General features: G+C 54.8%; 1 protein-coding gene across 2 annotated transcripts in view; it reads right to left on the minus strand.

Annotated features, from left to right (window-relative positions):
- Window positions 1-17,883, minus strand: part of TMEM255B (transmembrane protein 255B) — a 31,933-nt gene extending 14,050 nt beyond the window's left edge. The window contains exons 1-4 of one of the 2 annotated variants that reach the window (XM_061170869.1): window positions 17,737-17,883; window positions 11,498-11,640; window positions 8,839-8,901; window positions 563-652 (exon numbers count right to left, since the gene is read on the minus strand). In XM_061170869.1, coding sequence (XP_061026852.1) covers window positions 563-652; window positions 8,839-8,901; window positions 11,498-11,640; window positions 17,737-17,791 — 351 coding nt within the window. In that variant the 5' untranslated portion in view covers window positions 17,792-17,883. The remainder of the gene's footprint in view (window positions 1-562; window positions 653-8,838; window positions 8,902-11,497; window positions 11,641-17,736) is intronic. The other variant, XM_061170870.1, reaches the window with a different exon arrangement.
- Between the last annotated feature and the right edge of the window lie 1,174 nt (window positions 17,884-19,057).

A 19,057-nucleotide genomic window follows, 5' to 3' on the forward strand; every position in this document is an offset into this window, starting at 1 on the left:
CCGGCGGGTCCTTCCCGGCCCGGGCGGGGCGCCAGGTCAGGGCTCCTGTTGGTGGACAGAGCAGCAGAGCCCAGCCCTTCCCTCTGAGCAGGTCCCGGCCACCGCCCCACGGTTCCGAAGCACGAGTGTCTGACGTGGCTTGCCCTCCCCCGGCTTCCCCACCGTTAGGATGACAGAGGCAGAGGGACCTCATGGGCACAGCGTCCAGTGAGAAGGTCCCAACCCACGTATTTGAGCGAAAAGCCTGGGACGTCATGGGGCACTGGCTCCGGGACGTCTTTCATCTTACTGACTAAAGAGGGGCCTGAGGAGCGTCGGCGGGAAGTTAAGGACTTTGGTTCTAATGATGTGATGCCTGGGGTAGGGGGTGCGTGTTGGGTCAGTTCTGGAGGAAACCAGGGGAGGGACAGGAGGAAAGGCTGCGATTGGCCAACACAATCTGTATTCGTCAGACTGTGAAGGTCACCGAGCCGCGTCCTGCAAGAGGAAGTTGAACTTCTGAAGGTTTCTTAAATGCACAGAGCAACTGAGAACAGAATGAGGGAGACTGGGAAGAACTCACGATGTGCCGCGCGGCGAACACGCCGTCCACGATGGCGCAGCAGAAGGCGGCCACCACGCCGAAGCTGACGAACACGATGGCCGCCACCAGCTGGAAGCAGAGACAGGGGAGGCTCAGTCCCATCAGAAACCTTCCCCGAGCGCCCAGCCGCCCGAGGCCCCCTGCCCCGACCCCCGAAGTTGCTCGGCAGGGTCCTCACTTCCCACCACGGCCCCTCCGGAAACCCTCCACGACGGCCAGGGCGGCGCCCCAGGCCCATCCCACTGAGCAAGGCCCGTGCTGGCTGCCTTGTTTATTTCACAGGGTACGAGGGAGGGGCTCGTGGACGGGGAGCTGTCGCCCCCCCACACGGCCTGGTGGATAATGGCGGGCCTCCCAGGGTATTTAAACGGTTTGCAGTCTCTTGCTTTTACAGACTCTGCTACAAAGACCCTAATTACATTCTGCATAAAAGTCTGGGCTCACACACACGTGTTTCTGCAGGACCATCTCCTGGAACACACGGGGACCCACGCTTGCCAACAGGACAAGGCAGGGGGTCTCTGCAGGTCAGAATCTGAGGGGACATGCGTTTCGCTCCCACACCCCACGGCCAGACACCCACCCCCTGATGTCCCAAAGGACAGGGCTCGCTGTTCGTTTCTCGGTTCTGCCATCTGACGGCAAAAAGCCCCACTGTCACTCCACGTGCATTTCTCTGTTTTATCAAGGCTGAGAACCTGTTCTTACGTCTGTTGGCCATTTCTTTAAATTTTTTTCTCTCTCTCGGGAAACAATTTCAGGTTTACCAAAACAGATAGTAAAAGTGGTCCCAAAATTCCTGTATGTCCTGCTGCTGGAGACACCGAGTGTCCACCCTGCCCACCACGCCAGGACCCCCGTGGCAGCCACGAGCCATGGCGTCAGTGCATTTACTCCGTCCTAGAAGGTGTGTAAAGTAACCGGGATTTCCAACCCAGACCTTGTGAACAACAAGCTGCGAGCTAGAGCACGAAGTGTGCGTGCGGGTCGTCTGCCTTCAGCTTGGAGAACACGGCCAGAAGCTGCCTCCCACCACCCACGTTCCTTGGTTGCTTCTCTCCCCGTGGCCGAGTCAGGCTCTGGGGTTACTGACTTGCACGGCCTCACGCTCCCACCCTCGTCAGCCTGAGGGATTTGCTTCTTCAACAAAGCACAGAGATTGGCATGAAGCGTGGGCTGGCTTGACAGACTGCAACTTTGATTTCCGTTTTGACGTGAGGCTCCCAGTGGCTACTCAAGGGACAGAATGGGCGGGAGGGCCACACAAGGCTGTCCCAAGGGGGAGGGTGGCCGGACTCCCTCCTGGCAGCCCACAGGCCTGAGGCCCAGCCCCGCATGTTGCTTCCAAGTGAAACCTGTCCCCTGACGCCGCACGTCAGAGCTGTCGCCCAGCCTTGCAGGCGTCTCTGCCCTGATGACCCCTTTGGTCCTGTGTCCCCATCCGGAGAAGGGGCCGCGCAGCTGACCTCTCCATGCGTTGGATCCACGCCCTGCAGGTGCTGTGTGGATGCAGGTGTGACCAGCCCGGCCGCTGCCCTTGGCCCTTCCCCCCATGTGACACTTCTGACAGCAATGAGGAATTGAACAAAAGGGACCTTGGGGAGCCCCTGCGGGGAGCCACGCAGAGAACCGTGCCTGCATCTGAACAATGGCAGCGAGCTCGCCTTGGGGCTCTGCGGGACCCCAGTCAGACCCACGTTCCGCCCAGGTGCTCTAGGTCCACGAGGCAGGAGCTGCCCTGAGACACGAGGGGGGGGGTCCCACCCGGGGTCCCACCCCAGCAGGGCCTCGATGCCGAGCAGGGAGGCCAGGGGCAGACCCTCCCTCATTTCGGGGGAGGAAGACCGCATGGTCCCTTCCCGTGAAGTTACTGCACACAAACGCAACGTGGCTAACTAAAGAGTGGTGGGAAAATCACTGCAGAAACCACACCGGACCGAGCCTTCCCAGGCTTGTACTGCCTTGTGACAAACTACATGAAAACACATAAAAGACTCAGAAGGCACTTTTCCGCTGTCCCGGGGCGCCAGACGGGCCCGCGTCTCCAGGGAATGCAAGGCCTGCGTCTGCTCTGGCTGCCGCGTCCTCCCAGCTTCCTCCCTGGACCTTCCAGCCGCCCCCAGGCTCGCGCCCTTCGCACAGAGACGCTCAGCCCACAGTTCATGCTTCATAGAGGCTGGAGCGCGAGGCCGCCCCGTCTCGTCTTAGCATCGGCCGGAGAGCAGGGCAGCTCCTGTGATTGACAGCAAGGCCCCTGGATGCCGTAGCCCGACGGGAAGGACGCGGTTCCTGCTGGGCAGAGCTTCCGGCCAGAGGGGCCCAGCACAGAGACGCGACCTGAACAACATCGCTTTGGAGCCCCAAGTTCTTCAGCACAGGGCACCCATCTCATCCTGACACCCCAGCCGCGTAGGGAGGAAAAGCACCGGTTCTGACCTGGAACTCCCACCCCAGCCTTACGGAGAGGCCACAGCTACAGTCAAGTTCAGACGCAGCCCCGGTCCCTCCCAGACCCCCCAGTAGTTGTGACCTCAGGAAGGGAGGACAACTTTCTGGCACAAAAGCAATGGGAGGGACAAACTGCTCCCCCAGCAAGTGTTCCCCAGCACCCGCTTTGTCCCCGACGCCGGGCTGGCACCGGGTCCAGCCGTGCACTGGGTCCGGGTACCTGCTCCTGCAGACAGCCACACAGCCTGCGGCCTGACACCCCTGGGATGGCACCGTTCCCCCTCCCCACCTCCCTCAGGGCCGCTGCCAGTGTCCCTAAGGAGTGGAGCTGTCCCCAGCGACGGCTCTCCTAGGACCAGTGGGTCTGCGGCTCGCCTGGTCACCGGGACCTCGTCAGAAGTGGTCTGCCCAGCCCCGTGTGCTCCAGCACGGGTGCTGGTTCAGGAAGTCCACTAAGCACTGCAGCCGCCTGAGACACTCCCAGAAGTGGCCCCTGAGGCCCTGTTGCTTCTCTCACCACCAGCGGGTGAACAAAGCCATCGTCGGACCCGCTGCCCTAGTGAGTCCTCCACGCACCAACTCAGTGACCTCAGAGAACGCCCTGCTCCACGCTGGCCAGTGGCCGGCTCCGATCCAACTGTGGCTCAGTCACAGTCTCGGCCGAGAGACCCTCATATCACACCTCCACCGGATTTCATCCAGGTCTCCACAGAAAGCACACAACTTCCGAAGTGTCTCCTAGCACGCAGGGCTGCCTACAGCTGGGTGTGTAAACAGGTTCTGACTCGGTTTGCACACGTCCCCACGACTTGCACGTCCTCATCAACCTTCAACTGACTCTGCTCGGCTGCCCTTCCTCCCACTGCCCTGGAAAAAGGAAAAGTCAGAGCTAGCACGACCTCACACGTGGTAAACTCGGCACTGGGATGACCGCACGCGTGACATTGCCCGGGAACCACCAGGGTCCAGTTGACAGTGCTGGGAAAGACACTGGAAGTTCTCTCCTCCAGCGCTTCGGGCTGGAAATAGGAAACCGGCCAGGACGAGCAGCTACCTCTTGGCCAAGGCCTGCATGTCCTGGTCTCGGTCACAGCCGCCACGTCCTTTCCAGGCCTTGCTGCCCCTCAAGCAGCCTAGGGGTTTAACATTAGCACAAGGACCCGCTCACGCCCTGAAGGCCCCTCTCTAATACGAGGGCTGCCGGACCCGACAGATGTTGCAGACAGGGTCTGTCTGTGACTCTAGCAACTAAGGAAGGCACTAGATTAGGGTTGGGACTGTGTCTCCTTGTCCTGTAGGGGTCTCTTCTGGGAGAAGGGCAGCTGTTACTCAGTAGGGGAAGGTCATCTTCAAATCTCCGCTGGGCCCACAGAGTTTACTACATTCCAACAGGGGAAAGTGATTTTCAAAAACAAACACCAAAGAGATAAGGGTGTGATAAGAAGAAGGCTGCCTGTAGCCAGATGAACGGAAGAAAGTGGAGACGGGAGCAATTAGCCCCGACCACAGGGCCCAGGCAAGAGGTGACACGGCTGAACCAGGACCGAGGGAAAGCGAGAGCCGTGAACACACGCACTGAGGAGAAGGAGCTCACACCTTAGGGAACTAGAAAAGAAGAGCGAACTTAACCCAGAGCCAGCGGAAGAAAGGCACTAATAAAGGCTTAAGCAGAGATCAAAGAAACAGAGAACAGAAAAGCAGTAAAGAGAATCGAGGTAACTGCAAGTTGGTTCTTTGGAACTCCTAACAAAATTGACATGTCTTGTTTGGTTCTCGGCCTTATCTGCCGAGAGCGTCCACCTTCCTGCCCGGCCTGGGAATAGACCTTCCAGCCCTTCTCTGCCTTCACTGCCTCTCCCCTGTCCCCGCCAAGGGCCCCCCAGCTGCATGTACAGGTCGAAGCCCCATGAGTTCAGGGTCTCCCGACCCCCGGCCCCGGCCCCCGGCTCAGCATCGTGCAGCTGTTCCAGGAAGCATTCGCGGAAGAAAGAACTGGACGGGTGTGCAGGCCCTTCGGCGGAGCACGGGGTCGGAGGTGGGACAGCGTGTGAACCTGGCCACCACCCTCCCGCCCCTGCCTGCCAGGACCCCCGTCACTAGTGGGCCCTCACGGGGAAAGCCCAGCCCCACCCGCACAGCCTCCACGTGGGTCACCGTGGACCTCGCAGGCTTCCTCCCCGATGGCCCTCGGATCCCCCAGCACCCCAACGTCTGCCCGCCCAGCCCTCGAGGCCTTGCTGTCTCAGCCCCGCCCAGCTCAGTCCTGGGGGGGCAGAGACCAGCTTGGCTTCTACACGGGAAGGTGAAGGGCCGAGGAGACTCCCCTGATGTCAAGACCCGGAGCAGGGGTGCCGGAGGGCACAGCCAGGACCCTCTAGCACAACACTCGAAGGAACAGAAGCCCAACAGATGGAGGCCGGTACCCTAACCCTCTGCAGGAAACGCGCTTCTACCGCTAAGTGACGCCCCATCGGTCCTTCTAGTTCAGGGGGTTTTAAACTATGTTCCGGGAAGTTTCCAGTGTATGCGCCTGTGTGTGTATCTCTGTGTGTGTGTCTGTGTGTGTCTCTGTGTGCGTGTATGTGTGTGTTTGTGTGTGTGTCTCTTGTGTACGTGTGTGTGTGTGTCTGTGTGTGTGCACGTGCACGTACATATGGCTGGGGGTGGGCAGAGGCGGCAGTTAACAAGCTGCTTTAAGCCCTTAACTTCTCCATCCCCGGCCGTGGGGACGAAGCTAGACTGCAGAGCTGTTGGTGAAATCAGGGACTCTGATGTCTGGGCAAGGAGAAAGCAAGAACTCATTCATCAATGGGAAAATATCAAAAGCTGACTCAGTTGAGGGCATTCTTTGGACATCACTGGAGACGAATGCCGTGACGGGCAGAGATCGTGGAGGAGCCATTTGTAATGATTAGATTCCACCCCTTAGCTTGAGCAGAGTAAAATGTTTACAGACAACATGATACCACGTCTGGGACTTGCTGCAAAATACCACTCAAGATCGGTCATGACTCGACAATGGATGAAGTTGGGAGATGGATACAGAGGGTTTGTTATACTATTCTGTCCACTTCTGCATATACTTAAATTTTTCTATTGCAAAAAATTAAAATAAAGAGAAAGCAAGGGAAAAGAGAGCGTTCTTACAAATCTAGATGCATTTGAAACAAGCACTATCTCTAGTTGACATTTTCTCAGCTTGCTATTGTTTCCTTTTGCTACAACTTGAATGTTTTGACTGACCTACGTGCTTCAATACAATAAGTAACAACGGCTACTAGTCTCCGAACACCCGTTACGGACCAGTGCTGCACTGGATATTCTCGCGTGCGTTAACTCAGATGCTCAACAATCCTGAATGTGAAGAAACTGAGGTTCACGACGGTCAAGATGACAGAGATACTAATGGTCGACACAGGTTTCAGCTCTCACAAATATTAAATTAAATGTTAGATAGTGAAACACGTGTTTATCATACAAGGTGAGTCTGGAGGAATGCTTTCTTGAAAGGGCCGAAATGAGATTCTACAGGCAACACACACAACCTCAGGCAGAAAGCTCTGGTCTATGGAACCTGGCGGCCCCATCTTGCCTGGGGTTCAGGGTGGCTTCCTGGGGGGCTGGACCCTGTCTGGGGGCTAGGGTCAGTTCTGGATTTTTATCCTCCCACTCCAAGGCCCACATTTCTTTTGCCAAAGCCAAAGAAATAGAACTCCAGCAACTATTTTGGGAAGGAAGAAGTTACACTATCTCTGTTTGTAGGTGACATGACCTTATAGATGGACAATCCTCAGGAATCCACTAAAAAACTATTAGAACTAATGAGTGAGTTCAACAGGGTTGCAGGATATTAGAGCAACATGGAAAAATCAATTGTATCTTTATACATTTGCAATGAACAATCCAAAAATGAAGTTAAGAAAACAATTCCATTCACAATAGCCTCCAAAAGGATAAAATACTTAGGAATAAATTTAACAAAAGAGGTGCAAAACTTCAACTCTTAAAATGATAAAACATTGTTGAAAGAAATAAAAGAAGATCTAAAGAGATGGAGAAACATCCCCAAGTTCATGGGGCAACACTCCCTAAACTGATCTACAGAGTCAACACAATCTCTATCAGAAGCTCACAGATCACAGAACAGACTTGAGAGTCTAAAACTAAACACACACATCTATGGCCAAGTGATTATCAATAAAGGTATCAAGACCATCCAACGGAAAAAGGACAGTCTCTTCACCAAATGGTGCCAGGACCACTGAGTAGCCATATGCAAAAGCTTGAATGTGGACCCCTATCTCACACCATATACAAAATCAACTCAAAATGGACCAAAGACTTAAATGTAAGTGATAAAACTCTTAGAAAACATAAGGGTAATCTTCATGACCTTGGAATTGGCATGAGATTCTTAGAAATGGCACCAAAATCACGAGCAACAAAAGAAAAACTAGATAAATCGGGCTTCATTAAAATTGAAAACTTTTGTGCCTCAAAGGATACCACCAAGAAGGTGAAAAGACAATCCACAGGATGGGGTAAAATCCTTGCAAATCATATATCGGATAAGGGACTTGTATCTAGAATATATAAAGGACTCTGACAACTCAACAATAAAAAGACAAGTAACCCGATTTAAAAATGGGCAAAGGACTTGAATAGACATTTCTCAACAACAACCAGAAACAGATATACAAAAAGCCAATCAGCACTTGTAAAGAAGCTCAACATCATTAGTCATCAAGGAAATACAAATCCACGATGAGACCCCACTTCACACCCAACAGAATGGCCAGAGTAGAAACAGACGAGAGCACACACTTTACTCTATGGTAAGTCTACGTGTAACATTTTGAGAAGCTGCCAGACTGTTTTTCAAAGTGGCTGCATCATTGCACATTCCCGCCAGCTGTGTGCAAGGCCCACCTTCTCCACATCTTCACACACCCGTGAAAGCCCAGGGCAGCCACTGTGATCCTGGTGATACATCAGGATGATGGCCAGTGCAGGTAGAGGCGGAAACACCAGCACAGTCTGATACGATGATTTGGAGATGAGACAGAAACAGCATATGGTCCAACAGCATCCTCCCTGAACCCTCTCAAAAGTCAACACTGGCTGGCACAATGATTTGGCAAAATTAACTATTTTGAATTAACTATTCTTATAGCTCTCTTCCCCAAAGCACTGCATCAACAAGACAGATTCCAAATTGAAATGATCAATAAAAAGTCAGGTTTGTAACCTGACTGATCAAAGTTGGCCCTCATACGTCCCACAAACAGTTGTAGACATGCCCTCTGCAAAGGCCTCTGAACCACGGTTCTCCTGGTTTTCCACTGACCCCTTCTCTCTCCTCAGTCTGGGAGAGCCGTCGTCACACCCCAGACGTAGGAGGAGATGCCAGGGCTCCTGACTCAAGGACAGATGTTCATACACACGTGTTTTTGCCTGAACCTTATACACCATGATTTAAACTAATTGCCAACCTTCCCAACCCACCCCATACCCTAAACGCTTCTTCCCGTGGCCCAACCTTAGCTGCTAAGACACCACATGAGGTTGTAGAATGTACCCTGCAATCCCAGGGGCGATGCTCACTTAGCCTAAGATGTGAATGGCACCCACTGAACCCTGAGTCCCGGGGTGCACAGCCCACAGCCTGGGAAGCTAGGCGCTGACCCTGGGGGTGCTGGCTTGGGGCAGGGCCTTTCCCAGGAACACCCACAGCTATAGGGGCAGCACTCCCCCCCACCGCGTATAGCCCCACCACCCAAATTTGAAATAACAATGCACATTCTTACCATTTGCTTTCTATTCTCCACCAGGTTGATGCCAATAATTCCTAAGAAAGATCCGAAGCCCAGCTGACACCAAAGGAAAACAAGGGAGAAAGCGCTCGGTTACACGCCTGGCAGCCTAATGCCGACAGGGGACAGTGGCCACCCACCTCAGGACACCCTGTCAACAAGCAAGGCCAGCCATTCCCCCTCACAGAGCCCGAAGCACTAAGTGGCAGGTAGGTTCAGGCCCGTTGGGGTGGGCTTCTCGGGATCCATCAAAGCCAGTGATCAGAATAGAAGCTGCTGAAACAGACCCGTCTCATCTTCTGTGTTCAAATGTTTTAACTCCTATGTCAGTTCAACTCTCGATTCCGGGAAAAGAGCGTCACGTGCCCCCCACCCCGACAGGAGAACACCCTCATGGTGACCCATCCTCCATGCCTGGTGGTCAGGGAGAGGCCCGTCTGAGAGCTTCTCCTGGGCCATCGTCGGAGGACGGCTGACCCTCAGGGAGGATCATAGGAAGCCAGAACCAAGGGTGTTTCAGACACGGACACGGCTGACACCCCTTAGAAATGAGCGTTTGACTCAGGTGAGCAGGCAGACAGGTAATCCTGGGGCAGGAAGAGGTGGGATGGGGGCTCCAGCCCAGGCAGGAAGGGCACCCAGGGGCTCCTGAGAACCAGTCCGCTTGTTCCTCGGCTCAGCTCTCGGCCCGGGTGCAGGTGACGCTGGGACATTGGAGAAACACCACGACTGTGCTCGTCTCGCAACACCCGAGTGTGCCCAGGGGTGCCGGCGGCCTCATCCCCCCACACCCACCTGGGAAGAATTCCTAAGCTTCCCCTCAGCCTGAAGAACAGAGTTCCAGCAACGCCAGGGGAGGCACCGCTCAAAGCAGCCGGTGACAAGCCCCTCGCAGATGCACAGGGCCGCCCTGAGACCCCACACTGGAGCCCGCCCAGTGGGTGACCCTCGGCTCTGCCCGGCCCGTCGGATTCTGAGTGACCATGCGAGGCAGAGGCAGCAGCCTGGGGACAGCCGAGCGACTGACCCACACAGCTGTGGCATCTCTAACCATGGTGCCAGATTTAATGCACTAAAAATCAGACCTATTTATGTCCAAGGATGTCTTTACCTGCAAGTATTATATCTATGGAGACGGACGTGAATGCACAGATGTAGTTTTCACCAATAATTTAAGAATTCTCAAGGAGTGAGGAAAGATGAGCATTTTCTTCAAAATATCACAATCCCACTCCAACATAAATGTATTAAAATACATCTATTAAGTTTCACTAAGTTGCATTTTTTTGGATTTGAAAAAATTCCTCTTTCCAAAACGTTGCGGTGTTTGCACCTTTTCACCCAGTTTCCTCCTGAGACCCGCCCTTGCTGTGAGCCTCAGGGTCGGATGCCGTGTGTTCACAGAAGTGACTTTTATCCACATTTTCTTGGAGCAAACCTCATCTGCTGTGTCCGCCGTTTGCTTTCAGAACCGTTGAGCTGAAGCCAGTTTCACTCTGGTTCTCGGCCAGGAGTCAGGTTCCCTGCAGAGCGAGGCTCTGAACACACCCAGGATGTTCTGAAGGTGACCTCCAGGTGAATCCTGAACCACTGAAGCTTAGAGAACACTGCAAAATCCTACTCAAGACTGATCCTGACGCTCTGCAGGCCACCTGGGGGATGCGTCCTCACGGCCGCCTGCCTCCACATCCCCGGCTCCCCTCCCGTCCAGGACACAGGCCAGGCCGGGAAGCAGAGTCTCATGAGAGTTCACTGAGAATACTATCTGCACAGACACTATTTATGTAGGTTTACTCAGAAAGTATACACAGGAAGATAATGTAGATTTATAAAGCACAGATAAAATATAAAAATAAAGAAAAATATAAAGAGAAAATGAATGATATTTGTAAAATATTTTAAACTATTTTCATCCTTGCTAAAAATGCTATCAACATCATGACTAATCTGGATAATACCTCTAGTGAGAGTCATGAGATTAAATAAGCTTCATTTTTTAAAATCTTGGTTTAGCACTTTGTGACACAGCCCCTCAGGGCTCTGGTGCATTTGCAGGGCATCATATCTGATAAAAAGCAATTTCACAGATGCTCCCTGAGTGCGATGCAGATGCTTGGAGCAAATTTTACTGCCAACGAATGGACACAATTCCACAGTTCAGAAGTCTGGATGATTCTGGATTTGGGGGCCGCTGTTGCCGGGTCTGGCTGGGCTGTGCGTTTACCTCGCGGGATTATTGCCCGGAAGCGGAGGTGAGGACCACGTCAGCTCGTTTTCCTGCTGATCCCATGCGATCCCACGAACGCACCTTCTATCCAGGTTTCGTGGCATCTTTTAAAGCTCTGAGTCCAGTTTCCGAGGGGTGGTTTGCTCAGCTTGGTCTCATAGGGCTAAAATCCAGGTGTCACAGGGCTGGCTCTCCCCGGGCACTCTGGGAGACTCTGGGCCAGGGCCTGTCGCACCTCTTGGCTCCTTCCCCTCCCCCACCCCTCAGGACTCTGTGCCCCACTGGGCCACCTGAGCATGCAGGATAATTGCCCTAAACCTCCAGCTCGGGGGGCTGGGGTGGAGCGTGTCAGCAGCACACGGACATCTGTGTCCCCGCGGCCCCCAGGCCCCCCGACCGGCAGACCCCAGGGACCGCGCCACTCACAATGATCCCGGGGTAGTAGCCGCCCATGGTCACGTTCTCCGTCCTGGTGGTGGCGGCGAGGCCGACGGTCAGGATGGAGGTGGACACCACCAGCAGAGACCCCACAAACCACAGGGAAGTCTTCTTTCTTCTCGCAAACACTTCTGGGGGAGGACAAACAAGGAGCCAGCTGGTAAGGGGTTGGGCTCGGGGAGGGGGGCCCCAGGACCTCGAGCGCATCCCGGGTCAGCCTGGCTCTTTGCTGCAGCCCCGCTTCTCACTGGCAGGAGCCCGAGACACGCTCCCCAGGGACACGCTCCCCAGGGACCACCACCGCCTGCTTCTTCCCCGTCCTTCCCCATCCTCAGAGCCGGACCCCTCGCCACCCCTCCGCCCGCCCTGAGGACTCACCGTCATCTCCTAAAGGGCACCCAGACCCCGCCGGTACCCCTGCACGGCCGCCCTCCCCTGTGGCCCCCACTGCACCCAGGGGTTTCCAGGCAGTCACCACCCACACGTCCGCTGCCCATCCCCCCGGACGACGGGCCCCGTGAGGGTGGGCGGGGGCCCTGCCTCGTTCCCCGCTGCATCCCTGCCACCTGAGACAGTGCCCACGCACAGTAGGTTCTCAGTAAACGTCAGGGGGTGGCTGAGCCCTCCCCGGGTTCCAAGTCCCCTGACGGCCTCCGTCCTGGCTTCACCCCACACGGCAGCAGTCACGCCGGCCGCTTATGGAGCATCTGCTCCGCGCCTGGTCTTACTGAGCACTTTACCTGCATTAACAAGCACCCCTGGGCCTCGCCAAGTCCGTGACCCTGGACCCTGCCCTACTCTGAGACTGGACAGAGGACCTCTGCACCCAGCCCTGGACCACGCCGAGCAGGTCCCACACAGAGAGGGGGCACGCTTCCCTCTGGGATGGCCAGCACGTCCATGCTGCTCCGTGGCTGCACTTGTGCCCCCGTGTCCACACCGAGCCGCTCCCCCGGAGGGCAGGCATCCTGCTTTCTTCCACCTCCTGTACCTGGCTCAGCGCCAAACACGCGAGTGATCAAATGGGAAGGGGTGGAAAGAAAGTATAAAATTGTGCAGAGCCCGCCGCTGCCCACCTGCACATCCATTACCCTCTCCCCTTGTCAACAGGCCCCAATTATTGGATGGGAAACACGGCCGCTGAAAGATGGCATTTTCCAGCCTCTGCTCCAGCTGGGTGATTATGTTCTCAGCAAATAATCTCCATCTCAACAAGGAATGTTGGGTGGGACCTACTGGAAATCTCTTAAAGGAGCCAGTCCCTTTGCCGTTCTCCCCTTCATCCTTCCCGCTGCCTGGAATGTGAACCTAAAGGTGGAGCCCCTGCAGCCATTTTGCACCATGAGGGAACCTTGACAATAGAAGTCGCACACAAAGAGAGGCAGAGCAGAAAGACAGCCCTGGGTTGTCCACCTCCAAACTTTGATTAGGTAACAGAATTAAATCTCTAGACTATAGACCACTATTTTGGATGTCCTGGTATCTGTAGCCAAACCTCATTCTAACTGTAACAGAACTCAAGAAAGCAAGAAAGGAAACCTTCCGTCACTGGCACCTTCCTCCCTCAAGCCTTGACTTCTGGGTTTTGTGTGAACGGTTCTTCCTCTCGTGTGTCTCAGGGAAGGCAAGGAAGCCTCACTTACAATAACCGTAATTGTAACAATTATTACAGCAATTTGATCTCAGATACGCCTGTTCCTACGCAGTCATCAGCAACCGCACAACGGAGGCAGAGACAGATAGACAGAGGGCAGGACGAGACTCCACACTGAACACAGCCATGCTGGCGGGTTTCGTTTGTTGGAAGGTTAACCATCTTCATCCCTGTGACTCCAAAACAAAACAGGATGAAAGAAAAACGTGGTGCTTCTTCCCACACCAAAGTTTTTAAAATTGACGTGTGTGTGTGTGTTTGGTGGGGAAGCAGCTGCTCATTTGACCTCAACCACTGTCTCAGATGACCCCGGGCCCCCCCCGCTCCAGACTGTGCCTTTGAAGATTTACACGCCTGTCCGCAGCCTCGTCAGCAAAGTTTAACGGCAGGTCAGGGTCACGCCACCCAAGAACGGGATTGTCACACGCTCAGAAATAAATCACACACAACTCTGAGTCAACACGCTCTCTCAGAATCACTTGGCCAGCGCGGGAACGCCGCTTCTACCCACCGGCCTGGCGAGGGCAAAGCTCTCAGGGAGGTCACTTCATTTCCCGCGAGGCCCTCAGCTCCCTTCACCTGCTCTTTCATTGCTGTTTTCTCATAGTTTTTACTGCAAATATGTAAGCACTGTTGAGGGTGAACCATTTATAGGAGTGTCTACAGAGGCACAGCCACAAGTGCAAGGAGACGATGTACACCTTTGGGACCCAGCGGCCCTGGGGTCCCCTTGGTGGGTTTCTCTCTTGTTCGCTATTATTCATGGCATCTTACTTGCAAAGTCGTGTGCATGCAGACCGCAATCACTTATTTTTCCTTGCATGTATTTAGAGCCTGAAACTGAGGATACAAGTACAAGTTGGTTTGCCCCAGAGTCAGAAAGATCAGCGGTTACAGCCAATCTGGGGTGTCTGTAAGGAAACGGGACAGAAATGGCAAAGCCACTTTGAAAATGAGTGAGTGAGAGGAAAAAAGAAGGCTCCCCTCGGGCAACATTCTGCTCTGGGTGATTAACTTTAGAAAGGCAGGTACATTTGAAAAAAATGGACACAAAAGTTAAAAACACATCTTCTTCTATGTTTTGGAAGTTAGTGACGCTGTTGCCATGGAAGTTGATGAGACAATCACACCAGGGCCGTCCAGCAGTCGGTGGGGGGGGTGGCATGCCAGCCTCCGCCCCGTCCACCCGCCCCCAGGGGTCACCTCTCCCGTGTGCCGACCACCCTGCCAGCCCCCGAGCCCCTGCGGATGGACCCAGAGCAGCCCCACCTCCTTATCAGCTGCCCCTCCTCAGCTGTTCTTCCTGAAGTTCCATCCCCACCTCTGTTGTAAAATGTGTTTTAAGAGCAGGAAGACTCTTGAAACTAAATTTTCTGGGACTAAGTATTTGAGAAAATTATCAAATGCCCTCCTCCTCAAAGGACTTTGCTATTTTCCCTAATTTAATGCATTACACGTCTATTTATGCTCAAAATAATTAACTGACGTCTCAGCACCTGCTTCAAACCACAGTTCTGGCCGCTGGGCTTTGTCTCTTAGCTCCTGTGGGCCCATCTGGCAGACCCCCTGTGGCGATATTCTGGTTCTGAAGGTTCTTGGCTCCGCTTTGATTTGTCCCTTTAGGGCGGTCGCGTGATGAGCGGGGACCTGAGGGGCCCCACCAGGCAAACAGTTTTGGTGGGACCTTGTCAAGTCCGTTAGTGACATTCTGACAGGTTATGTCAAACATCTCCTTCGGGACCACGTAAAGCTTCCTAGGAGCCATTTTCAATATAACTTCACCATTTCACCAGGCTTTCCCTAGTACGACTTTCCCTCTGAAACTTCTACATGATAAAAATCACAAGATGCAAGCTGTCCTCCTTGTCAGGATTTGTATCACGAGTTCCAAGTTTACCGTGAGGTCTGGAGAGACAGGCAGGTGGGAAAGGAATGCTTCTGAGTGACCTCATCCCAATGACACAAACTGGAATATTTTGATTCCAGGTACAACAGGGATGACAAAGAGAAGAGTCCCAACCTTCAATAGTCTTTATAAATAGAGGGTCTTGCATAAAAAATAAGACAATGAGAAATAACCTCGAGAAAAGAAGGTAGGGTATCTTTCTAATTGCCGTAAGGCATATGCATTTTTAGGTCAAGTTTCAGAGAAAAGGGGGTCGACCCTGAAAGAAAAAAACAGAATTCCCTGAATTGTTCCCTCGACCTGCCTGTCCCATTAGCAGGAGTCTTACTGTGTGCGTTGTTACAACTGAAAAATCCGTAAGGCGGTGCCCTGACTCCTAGTTAAAATCTCTACTATTAGGCTCATAGCACTGGTGGCAACTTACACGAACACTGCCCGAACTGTCGTGGGGCTGCCAGACCTGCTGAGTGATTGCACGCGGCCCCCCGCCCTCTCTGAGCCCTGCAGAAGGAGGACCCTGAGAGCAGGGGCCGTGGGGATCTTGCTTGATGCAGGGTCCCCGAGCCTGTATCTCCTCATGCTGAATGAATGAGGGAACTTCGGTTTCCTGATCTGCAAAGTGGGGGTATGACAACCCCCTGCTTGCCTGCCTCTTCACTGTGATAAGGATGCAGTGAGAGAACATCCGTGAAAATTCCAGATGCGTGTCTATGCGCATAATGGACATATGGTCGTGGGTGGTGCTAACGTTAAGGTGAATCAGCACTTACTCCTACCTGGTGCTCTCCACCTGGGAGCGGAGGGGGGACGTCTGGGGCTGTGGGGCTGAGGCCAAATCTGCGTCTCACCTGCCTGCTCACTGCTCTCCTGACTCCAGCCTGTGTAGACTGTCGCTCCCCAGGAGCCCTGCCAGCTCCCTGCCCCTGCCGCCTCCCCTCCCAGCCTCCTCCCAGCCTCTTCCCAACCTCCTCAGCCTCCCCTCACAGCCTCGTCCCAAGCTCCTCCCAGCCTCCCCTCACAGCCTCCTCCAAGCTTCCCATCCCAGCCTCCTCCCAGCCTCCTCCCAGCCTCTTCCCAACCTCCTCAGCCTCCCCTCACAGCCTCGTCCCAAGCTCCTCCCAGCCTCCCCTCCCAGCCTCCTCCAAGCTTCCCGTCCCAGCCTCCTCCCAACCTCCTTCCAGCCTCCCCTCACAGCCTCGTCCCAAGCTCCCCCAAGTTTCCCCTCCCAGCCTCCTCCCAGCCTCCCCTCCCAGCCTCCTCCCAGCCTCCCCTCCCAGCCTCCTCCCAGCATCTGTGGCTCCATGACCAGGTGCAAGGATGGAGCAGACGTAGGGGCTGCCCCCCTCTGCACCTTCTCCACTTAGTGGAGCCAGGAAGGGGGCGTCACAAAGACCGGGGTGGGGGCAGTCACCTTGTCACCCCCTCCTTGCCAGGAGAGCCGGGCCTCCCAGAAAGAAGAATGAGCTCATTTAATCATTTCGTCTCGACAGCAGCCGTGTGGGGCTAATCAACCGTCCCAGGGAAAGAGACGAAGGCACAAGGATGTGCCCTCAGCCAACAATTTCCCTTTTATTTTGCTTTTACACAGAATACACCCCCAAGGGCATGAGTGCAGACATGTCAGGTAGAAAATACCCATAATCCCATCCCAGCTACACTCATGTTTAGTATTTTTAAATAAAAAACCAACTCTCGTATTTTTTAAATTTAATGTTCCTCCTCAGAAGAAAATTCTAAGTCAAAAATGCTATTTTTGAAATCAAGTCATTCTAATATAATGATGGTAATAATTGTAAGTAGTTAATAACTAGTCATAACAACTAGTTGTGATTATAATAAGTAATTGTTTTCCAGGAGGATGGAACACGTGTAGGTCAGTCTGTCACAGAGCATTTGGCTTTAGAGAGCGGTGGGTATAGAATTGTTTCTTTTAGGAAGAAGCCAGATGCCTTGATTATCATTTAAAAATCAAGCAACATCACTAATCTGGTTTTTTAAAAGAGACTTTGCAAAGCCACTGCACACAGGGCTGGGAGGTAAACCCCTGCGTTCTCCACTGGACCCCCTGTGAAGCGGCAGCCGGACCCCGAGGCATCACCACCCCTCGGCCCGTCCGTCAGAGCCCCGCTCGCCGTGGAACGATCTTTTCTCTTCTTGAAGCCTTCCCGGCCTCCCCGTCAGGAAAACACCCCCATTACTCCCCTCCCGGCCACTTCCCGGTAGAGAGACAAAGGCGCCGGCTTCCTGTGTCCCGCCGCCTGGCTTCGGCTGCATCGGGCTTGGTGGGAAATCCGCGAATTCGAGATTCCGTGAATTTACGGGGGAGAAGTCTGGGGAGGGCGCGGATGAGGCGGACAGCCGCGCGAAGAATGCACTAAGGCTTTCAAGCAGGAAGAAGCCACCTGGCCCCACGAAATGACCTTTTCCTAGAAATTTTTGGAGCCTGAAATGGGGTGGAAGAGATGGAAAAGGAGTGGGTTGTAAGGTTTACACGGATCGTCGTCTACTGTTCGTAATAAAGGACAGCGGAGAACGAGACGGGGAGAGACAGGCGCAAAGTCTGGACACTCAGGAAAAAGCGGAGGGAGAGGGCCTGTGCCCGCGTCCAGGGTCCCCGGAGGAGTTCGGGCGCCGGAGGACCGGAGCCTGGTTCACCTGTGCGCTCACCTGTCGTGTCCAGCAGGGCCAGGGGCCCGGGCACCGGCGGCGGGAGCGGCTGCATCCCGGGGGCTGCTCCGGGTGGGAGGGGCTGCTTGCTCTCCCGCTGCGACAGCGACCGTGGGGCGCGGTGGCCGCTAGGACCAGATGCCCCAGCACCGCCTCTCCGGTCAGCGTCTGTCCGCTCGCCTCCCACCTGCGCCCCGCCCCTCCGCCCCGCCCCTCCACCCTCGCTCCGCCCCCGCCCCGCCCCCCTGCCCCCCTCCCGGTTTTCCCGGAGCGCAAGCACCGGGGAAGGGAAGCCAGCTCCCACCCACCACCGCCCCCCACCCCGCCCCGGACTCGGCACTGGCAAACCTTTAAAGGTGGGACGGTAACAGTATTGAGAATCTGGGGGAAGGAACCCGCGTGCGCTGCTGGTGGGATTACTCCCGCTGTGACCACTTTGACAGCAGTGTTTGGGAAAGTCGAAGATGGGTCCCTACAAGCCAGCAATTCCCTGCTTAAGGACAAGCCCAAGACCTGTGGTTCCAGGCCCAGGCTGCCCTGAGAATCATCTAAAGACCTTCTTTTAAAAAATTACTGCTGTCCTGAGCCAACCCAGACCAGTCAATCAGAATGTCTGGCAGTGAAGTAATTGTTAGGAGCCCCAGTCATTCTGAAGGGGTTCCACTGCGACAGAAAAACCCTGACGTGTGAGGTTTGCACACAGAATATGCAACACAGCTCTGTGTGCAACGGCAAAACAACGAACACCAGGACGAGGGCTAGATTTACGCGTCCGGTGGTTCACCCGTGGTGAGGCTTCACGCACCAGCAGGAAAAACTCGAACGCAACGCGGCGCAAAGCCGCAGGTCGCGGTGCTGAGGTGAGTGTAACACCGTCTGTGTACAGGTTTTAGGCGTGAAAAGCAATACGATTCGCTCACACTGGCCCTCGGCGGGTTGCATTGGGCACCCACTCCACATGCTAGACACCGTGCCCTGCACTCGGGAAGGACCGATGGACAAAGGTCCTGGTGCAGCGGGCACCCTTCGGAGAAGAGACAGTGGCCAATAAATACAATCACCGAGGAAAATGTGGGGGGTCGGGGGGGCCTGAGGTGGCCACACCTGCTGCGGCAGGAGGGAAAGTGTGACTCGGAGGAGGAGGGCTCGGGTCACTGGTCACCAAGAGGAGACGTCCCGCCCGCCCAGAGGGCGTGAGGTGGGGCCGCTCAGCCGTCTGGGAAGGAGCCCCTGGGCAGACCGGGGGCGGGCCTGGCACGCAGTGGGTGGCAGGAGGTCTTACCCGCGACGCCAGGGCCCCAGGGGAGCCCACATCAGAAGG

The sequence above is a fragment of the Eubalaena glacialis genome, chromosome 16 (assembly GCF_028564815.1).
Source record: "Eubalaena glacialis isolate mEubGla1 chromosome 16, mEubGla1.1.hap2.+ XY, whole genome shotgun sequence".
NCBI classification, from domain to species: Eukaryota; Metazoa; Chordata; class Mammalia; order Artiodactyla; family Balaenidae; genus Eubalaena; species Eubalaena glacialis.